Source organism: Salvelinus fontinalis, chromosome 8, assembly GCF_029448725.1.
Source record: "Salvelinus fontinalis isolate EN_2023a chromosome 8, ASM2944872v1, whole genome shotgun sequence".
NCBI lineage: Eukaryota > Metazoa > Chordata > Actinopteri > Salmoniformes > Salmonidae > Salvelinus > Salvelinus fontinalis.
The window spans coordinates 34,245,545-34,254,631 of NC_074672.1; the positions used below are offsets into that span (position 1 = coordinate 34,245,545).

General features: G+C 43.9%; 1 protein-coding gene across 2 annotated transcripts in view; it reads left to right on the forward strand.

The window, feature by feature from the left end:
• Nucleotides 1-8,428, forward strand: part of LOC129861130 (transketolase-like) — a 28,038-nt gene extending 19,610 nt beyond the window's left edge. The window contains exons 9-14 of one of the 2 annotated variants that reach the window (XR_008760512.1): nt 2,395-2,551; nt 2,883-3,019; nt 3,167-3,297; nt 5,771-5,854; nt 6,007-6,100; nt 6,551-6,640. Coding sequence is in view for 1 of the 2 variants with exons in the window: in XM_055932280.1 (XP_055788255.1) it covers nt 2,395-2,551; nt 3,167-3,297; nt 5,771-5,854; nt 6,007-6,100; nt 6,551-6,673; nt 7,811-7,998 (777 nt within the window). In the remaining variant the exon portion in view is untranslated. Of the gene's footprint in view, nt 1-2,394; nt 2,552-2,882; nt 3,020-3,166; nt 3,298-5,770; nt 5,855-6,006; nt 6,101-6,550; nt 6,674-7,810 lie in introns of those variants that run through there. The other variant, XM_055932280.1, reaches the window with a different exon arrangement.
• Nucleotides 8,429-9,087: the final 659 nt, after the last annotated feature.

A 9,087-nucleotide genomic window follows, 5' to 3' on the forward strand; every position in this document is an offset into this window, starting at 1 on the left:
TTGTGGATATGGGCCATGACCTCCTCATCATTAGTAATGTCTCTGCAGGTTTCCAGTAGAAGTTCTTTGAGGCATCATTAGCAGGTTTAATGAAGCCGTGTTGTGGCCTGTGTCTCAATGTGACTCCCACACAGACAATAGTGGAGTCAAATATAGTTCTGATGTTATTTAGATGAATTAATTACCCAAGTCATGCTGTCACATCAGATATGAATATTGTTAACCTTTCAGTGATACCCATCCCAGATCCGGGAGCATCCTCATCAAAAAAGCTGACTAGCATAGCCTAGCATAACGGAACAGGGATATCATATAATATAATTTCATGAAATCACAAGTCCATAACAGCAAATGAAAGATAAACATCTTGTGAATCCAGCCATCATTTCCGATTTTAAAAATGTTTTACAGCGAAAACACAATATGTATTTATATTAGCTAACCACAATAGCCAAACACACAACGCCATGTTTTCACCATGTTTCCACCGCATAGGTAGCTTTCACAAAACCCAGAAATAGAGATAAAATGAATCACTAACCTTGAACAACTTCATCACATGACAGTCTTATAACATCATGTTATACAATACATTTCTGTTTTGTTCAAAAATGTGCATATTTGAGGTATAAATCATAGTTTTACATTGCAGCCACCGTCACAAATAGCACCAAAGCAGCCAGAATAATTACAGAGAGCAACGTGAAATACATATATACTCATCATAAAACATTTATGAAAAATACATGGTGTACAGCAAATGAAAGATAAACATCTTGTGAATCCAGCCAATATTTCCGATTTTTTTAAGTGTTTTACAGCGAAAACACAATATATATTTCTATTAGCTCACTACAATAGCCAAACACACAACGCCATTTACTCCCCGCCAAAATAGCTTTCACAAAACCGACAAAATAGAGATAAAATTAATCACTAACCTTGAACAACTTCATCAGATGACAGTCTTATAACATCATGTTATACAATACATTTATATTTTGTTCGAAAGTGTGCATATTTAGAGCTGCAAATCGTGATTATACATTGTGAATACGTAGCAACAATTCACCAGAATGTCCAGAGATATTTTGGACACTCACCTAATCTGACCAAAGAACTCATCATAAACTTTACATAAAAATACTTGTTGTATGGCAAATGAAAGATACACTGGTTCTTAATTAATTTACCACAACATAAGGCATTGTGAGACAGCGCTCAGCTATTCTCCGCGGTGTTGGAGTCAACATATTACACAGAAATACGAAATAACATCATAAATGTTGTCTTACTTTTGCTGTTCTTCCATCAGAATGTTGTGCAAGGAGTCCTAGGTCCAGAATAAATTGTTGTTTGGTTTTAGAATGTCCATTTCTTCTGTCGAATTAGCAACTTTGGCTAGCCATGTCGAGCTCACGTGTCCATCATCTCTTGACGCATGGAACGAAAAATTCCAAAATTCCCAATAAACGTTGAATAAACTGATCAAACTCGGTTGAAAAATCCTACTTTAGGATGTTTTTCTCATATGTATCAAATAAAATCAGAGCCGGAGCAATTCGGCGTGTATACCGAACGCTTTTCAGAAGACAATGTCGAGTTCGCCCGCGCGCCGTCGAAAACTGACAAAAGGGCAGACCTGTCACTCCAAAAGCTCTTATTCGGCCTCAGATCAAGCTAGACACCCCATTCAACCTTCTACTGCCTGTTGACATCTAGTGGAAGGCGTATGAAGTGCATACATATCGATAAATAAAAGCCAGTTGAATAAGCAGGCCCTGACACAGAGCCTCGTTTTCAGATTTTTCACTTCCTGTATGGAAGTTTGCTGCCAAATGAGTTCTGTTTTACTCACAGATATAATTCAAACAGTTTTAGAAACTTCAGAGTGTTTTCTATCCAATAGTAATAATAATATGCATATTTTATGATCTAGAACTGAGTACGAGGCCGTTTAATTTGGGCACGATTCTTTCCAAAGTGAAAACAGCGCTCCCCTATTCACAATATGTTTTTAAGGGATTGGGGCATTTAATGCTCTGTTGGCTTTCAAGTATCTTGTTGGTCAGCGACAACAATGATGCTCTATGCTAGCTGTACTTATTGTAGATGGTATTGTTTAAACAAGTGTATTTTATTGAGTAAAAACTCTCACTGACAATGATTGTTGTTAACTACTCACACGGGCCCCATCCCCTTAGCAGGGCCTCATGGGGAACAGGGGAAAGGGCTTTCTCAGGGCTAACAGGAAATGAAATGGCTCAAACATCACATTTCTCCCATATGAATTGTAAGATGATGGCTCCCTCCTTTTGTGTCTAAGGAATGTGAGACACAAGTTACTCAGGCTTTTACTCTCCTTTGCCTATCCTCTCTCTCCTCTTCTGTCAGGTGAGCATTGCGGTGGGCTGCGCCACGCGGGATCGTAACGTGGTGTTTGCCAGCACCTTCGCCACCTTCTTCACACGTGCCTACGACCAGCTCCGGATGGCTGCCATCTCTGAGAGCAACATCAATCTGTGTGGCTCCCACTGTGGCGTGTCCATCGGTCAGTCCGCCCACTGACCTTTGACCACCCCCCCACCCCCGGTGACCTGTCTGTGTAGTAACCCGTGACTTCCTCACTGTGATCCTAACCTGACGTAGCTCTCAGCGCTTGTTCCTCTTGGACTGATTCAGCCCACTGCAGAAGACTTATCTCACTGTCACACAGTGTTAACACAGTGCTTCCCCTAACACTGTTTAGTCGAGGAAGGTCTTTGCCTTCAGTTGGTTTTGATTGCAAATGTTTGTAACACTCTTGCAGTGGGTTGAATCGTTTCCTTGTAGTTGGCCTCACGTCTTGTAATCCTGTATTATTTCCTGAATCCTGAATTTAGATTTTGTTTCTTCACATCTTCCGTCCATCTACTACTGTATCAGTGTGGCTCCGGCCAGCACTCGTTTCCTCCCTCCCCCTCTCTCTCTCTGTGTCGTGGTGGTGGCGGGGCGGCCAGGTTTCCTTTTGGTTCCTCAGGTACATTGCATGCCCACGCCGACTCACCCCACTGAACGCATGCCAGTCCTGTAGATTTTACTTTTAGCCGCCCCATACACCCCAAATGCTATTGTGTGTGACTTGCATGCGTGTTTGTGTGTATGTGTGCATGTGTGTGTGTTCTAGGAGAGGATGGACCTTCTCAGATGGGCCTTGAAGACATTGCCATGTTCAGAGCCATTCCCACGGCAACTGTTTTCTACCCTAGCGACGGTGTCTCCACTGAGAAAGCTGTGGAGCTGGCTGCCAACACAAAGGTACCCAGCACACAGGTTGACATTTATTGTCATGAGTTTTGTCCTGGAGGCAGAACTGAGTGATTTCCCCTTAGATAGGCCGGCAGCAAAACCTAAACCATATTGTAGTTATATTGTAAATTGCTATATTGTAAAAATTAATGAAAACAAACATGTGCTTTTTGGTTTTAATTTAAGGTTATGGTTAAACAGAGTTAGCAGTGTGGTTATGGTTTGATTTAAAATCTGATTTGATCAATTACAATTTTATTTGTCACGTGTTGAATATAAATACTTAATTATGAGCCCTAAACCAACAATGCAGAGTTTTTGAAAAAGTAAGTAAGAAAAATATGCAAAAAAACCTCTAGGAAATATAGTAACACATTAAAATAACAACAACAAGGCTATATACCAGGAGTACCGGTACTGAGTCAATGTGCAGGGGTACGGATTAGTCAAGATAATTGAGATAATATGTACATGTAGATAGGGGTAAAGTGACTATGCATAGATAATAAACAGAGATTAGCAGCAGCGAGAGTGTGTGTATGTGGAAATTGTTAGGGCCTGGTATAGAGGTCCTGGATGGCAGGAAGCTTGGCCCCAGTGATGTACTGGGCCGTGCGCACTACCCTCTATAGCATCTTACAGTCGGATGCCAAGCAGTTGCCATACCAAGCGGTGACGCAACCAGTCAGGATGCTCTCGATGGTGCAGCTGTATAACTTTTTGAGGGGGAATAGGTGTTGTCGTGCCCTCTTCATAACTGTGTTGGTGTGTTTGGACCATGATAGTTCCTTAATGATGTGGACACCAAGGAACTTGAAGCTCTCTACCCGATCCACTACAGCCCTGTCAATGTGAATGGGGGTGTGCTCAGCCCTCCTTTTCCTATAGTTCACGATCAGCTCATTTGTCTTGCTCATGTTGAAAGAGAGGTTGTTGTTGTTGTCCTGGCACCACACTGCCAAGTCTCTGACCTCCTCCCTATAGGCTGTCTCATCGTCGTCGGTGATCAGGCCTACCACCGTTTTGTCATTGACAAACTTAATGATGGTGTCGGAGACGTGCGTGGCCACTCAGTCATGGATGAACAGGGAGTGCAGAAGGGGACTAAGAACACAGCTGGTCAGCGCATGCGCTGAGTACACATCCTAGTAATCTGTCTAGCCCTTCGAACCTGTGTAACGGATGTGAAATGGCTAGCTAGTTAGCGGGTACGCGCTAATAGCGTTTCAATCGGTTACATCACTTGCTCTGAGACTTGAAGTAGGGTTTCCCCTTGCTCTGCAAGGGCCGCGGCTTTTGTGGAGCGATGGGTAACGATGCTTCGTGGGTGACTGTTGTTGATGTGTGCAGAAGGTCCCTGGTTCGCGCCCGAGGTCGGGGCGAAGGGACGTACTAAAGTTAAACTGTTACATTGATGCTGTTGACCCAGATCACTGGTTGCTGCGGAAAAGGAGGAGGTCGAAAGGGGGGTGAGTGTAACGGATGTGAAATAGCTAGCTAGTTAGCGGGTACGCGCTAATAGCGTTTCAATCGGTTACGTCACTTGCTCTGAGACTTGAAGTAGGGTTTCCCCTTGCTCTGCAAGGGCCGCGGCTTTTGTGGAGCGATGGGTAACGATACTTCGTGGGTGACTGTTGTTGATGTGTGCAGAAGGTCCCTGGTTCGCGCCCGAGGTCGGGGCGAAGGGACGTAGTAAAGTTAAACTGTTACACCTGCTTAATGGTCTTACTCACATCGGCTACATACAGTTATGATCACACAGTCTTCCAGAACAGCTGGTGCTCTCATGCATGGTTTCGTGTTGCTTGCACAGAAGCTAGCATAGAAGGCATTTAGCTTTCCTGGGTTTCCATTTATAATTTGTGAAGTTTGCAAGCCCTTCCCCATCCTACGAGCATCAGAGCTGGTGTAGTAGGATTCAATCTTAGTCCTGTATTGACGCTTTGCCTGTTTGATGATTTGTCCGAGGGTTTATCAGGATTTCTTATAAGCGTCCGGATTAGTGTCCCGCTCCTTGAAAGCGGCAGCTCTAGCTTTTAGCTCAGTGCAGATGTTTCCTGTAATCCATGGCTTCTGGTTGGGACTTGTACTGTACGTAGGTCACTGTGGGGACGACGTCGTCGATGCACTTATTAATGAAGCTGGTGACTGATGTTGTATACTCCTCAACACTATCGTATGAATCCCGGAACATATTCCAGTCTGTACTAGCAAAACAGTCCTGTAGCTGTGACTTCGTGACTGTGCCAGCTAGTAACCACTCTGCAGAGTTGCCTTCAGAACAATATTCGTAACAAAATATACTAACCTGCACCCAGAACCCTCTCTATCACATCTGCCTCATGCTATGTGCTCACTTTACAATATCTTTGGTTCACACAGCTGCTGAGTATGGCTGAGTCGCTGTTTAATAAACCTGTCTGATAAATGACAAGGTAATGAAAGTCCAGAGGCTGATTGACATGTTTCATTTCTGTTTCAGGGTGTGTGTTTCATCAGAACCAGTCGCCCAGAGAACACTGTTCTTTACAACAGCAACGAAGCCTTCCATGTGGGACAGGCGAAGGTATGGAGACAATGATATATGAGATGTACTATACACAATGTCTAATGAAAGTCTTACAGTACATCACTTTCTTATAGTACTAACATCCATGCTAAATGATTTTAAATAGAAATATGCCTAGATAATAGAAACCTCCATCCCATGTCCGTCAGGTTGTGTACAAGACCAACGATGATCATGTGACAGTGATCGGAGCAGGCGTGACCCTACATGAGGCACTGGCAGCTGCTGAAATGCTAAAGAAAGGTACAGAACAGTCATTTCGGGAAAGTTACATAGATCCTTCACTGGAACTCAATATTCTATATTCTACATTAGCTGTCAGGAAATGTGCTCGTCACCCAGGGACTGATGGACATCAACGTCATCCGAGTAATGCACGCACACACACACACACACATGCACACGCATACTGAGACTTTGTTGTGAGACTTGTCCCACTAAGGCATTGGACCATTCATCATGATCTGGGGTTAAATGTCAACCGTGGTGGCTGATGGTGGCACTCTATTAATAAGCATGTGCACCCCAACAACAGATTCAGAGTACTTCTTGCATCTGTCTCTAGCACTGTAGAAGTCTGTTGATTCATCTCTACTGTTTATCTGGTGTTGGCTGAATAGATGAAACACCATAGTTCGAACTGAAGAAATTTGTACTATGAGTATTGTATAACATGCTCTGTTTCTCTCTCAGAGAGGATCAACATTCGAGTGATTGATCCTTTCACCATCAAGCCTCTGGACTCCAAGACCATCATCGAGCATGCCAAGGCCACCAGGGGCCGCATAGTCACAGTAGAGGACCACTACTACGAGGGTGGGTACTCTGCACACACAGGCTGCTTTCTGAACTCAGGTTATCTTATTCCAGTGGAATACAATATATAGCACTGGGCACTGAGGTATGCAGTTTTAGATAGTTATGCAGTTGCGAGACATTCATGTGATTTGTATCAGTTGTTAAATCTCTAAGCCTGCAGACTCATTATTTCTCTGAAATTGCGAAGTGTCAAGACTGCAGTATTTGAGCATGTGCAGGAGGAGGAGAAGAGACTATCAACCCTCAATGTTTTTTTAATTTCAGCTCTGCTCTGGCCATTGGGCATTCACTGACCTAGATAACAGCAAGTCCAAAAATGTGTGGGTGTTTATTTTGGCACAGTTGCCTTATTTGTCCCTTGGTATTTATACTGTCTGTTGAAGGAACTAAACAAAGAAAAGAATAAGCACAGCCATGCCACAGTCAGCATCTTAACATTAACTAACCCCCAACCAGCAGAAGCCATGCCCTGACAACCTCCAACCCCCACCCCCATTCCCTGTCTACACATGAGCATGAATAGTGCATTATGACAGGTGTGCATGCACGGGCGACGTGGGCGGGCTGGGCGTCCACTCAAAGTCATAGGGGGTGGGAAGACGGTGTGTGAGGGAGAGGAAGGGGGGAGGCTGTGATAGGGGGCTTAGAGGGGGCTATATGGAGAGGCCCAGGCTTCAAGAACCCCCATTGTGCAGATGACTACTAAAGTAGAGTGGAGGAACGCCCTCTCTTGCACCCGGCCCCCCTTCGCCACCGCCGGCCTGATGGTCAGTCAATGAGAAGGTGGTGGCTGGCCTGTCAGGGAGCATCAAGACTCAGTGGGCTGTGGAGGTGACAGTGTTAGTGTCAGTGAGGTGGAAGACAAAGATGATGTATAGATCGGACTGACTGGCCAGCTACTGTACATTCTGTACAGCATAGTGGGGCTAAACTGCACAAACAAAGACAGCTCAGCAAGACGGGCTCAAAGGAGTTAGAGGAGAGTGGATGTGACATATGAAATCTTAGGACAAACTTCTGCACAAATACTAAGACCCAGAAAATAGAGCTCTGCACTCTTGCATTTTAGGTTTTATTTAGTTGTAAAAAGGCTGTATAGATGTGATTGTCTGACATGTGGTTGTAATTCTTTAGGTGGCCTGGGGGAGGCGGTGTGTTCTGCCGTGGTGAATGAGACCGGCTTCAACGTGCACCGTATGGCCGTGGCCCACGTCCCCCGCAGCGGCAAACCCACTGAGCTCCTCAAGATCTTCGGCATCGACCGTGACGCCATTGCGCAGGCTGTCCGCAAGATGCTCAGCAGCTCCGCCAACGCCAAATAGACCACTACCAGCGCCACTGCAACATGCCGTTGTCATGGAAATGTCAACCCGAAAACACTTCTGGCAACACCTGCTCTCCGAGAATAAGAATCAAAGGATTCTAAAAAAGCAAATATGGTATTTGTGTTAACTGTCATTGATGTGGTTTTGACCCTTCACCCACTGAGTTGGCCCCTTGTAAGTTCAGTACTCCACTCCCCCACAATAGACCCCATCCTAGAGAAAGTAATGAGAACTGCTATAGTTTGAGTGAGGTGAATGTTTTTTTTAAGAAAAAAAATGTCTGATTCTCTCACATTTTGATGCGACACACCCTGTACCCCGCGTGAGCGAGTGTGTAAGTGGACATGGGTCTGGCGTAGAGCACTGTTTTTAACCCCTCATCCTGACTGGGACTTCACACCAATAAAGGAATGGTTTCTTCACACCCCTCCAGTCTGATAGTTGTTTCATACGTATTGACTTGTTCTTTCATGATTTCATGTCCATAATCAAATACCACCATACAGACACCTACACAGCATAGCCTACATGGCAACACACAGACAAAGAAAAGAGACAGAATGCGATCGGACCATCATCTATATAACCTTCACATAACTCTAACAGAATTTCCACATGGACGGGGATATTGGAAATGTAGTCAAAGTCTACTGGAGGACAATTTATTCTTAACTAAGCCAAAATAATTTATAGCTGAATTAATCTATTACAAAAATAAAGAAAACTAGATGGAATATGGAGAAAAATGCACCAAAATCTTCCTGAATCTCCAACACAGGAACGCTACCAAAAATAATTAGCAGAAACTCGTTACTAAAGAGAGTCATCCATGATTCTCCGAATTATATTTTAAAAGAGGAAGCTTAATATTTTAAGCAGATGTTCTCTTTTCCATCTCATTCTCACCCTCTGAATGACGATTACTTTAAGGAATTATTTTCAAATAATACAAAAAATGAAAAATTAACAAATGCACAAAAAGATCAGCGTGAAGGCCAAATTACAGAGGAATAACGGTTTGAGGCTATTAAGTCCTTTGTCTGGAATAACCTCAGGGCTTGATGGCAAACCGGTAAATCAAGCCTT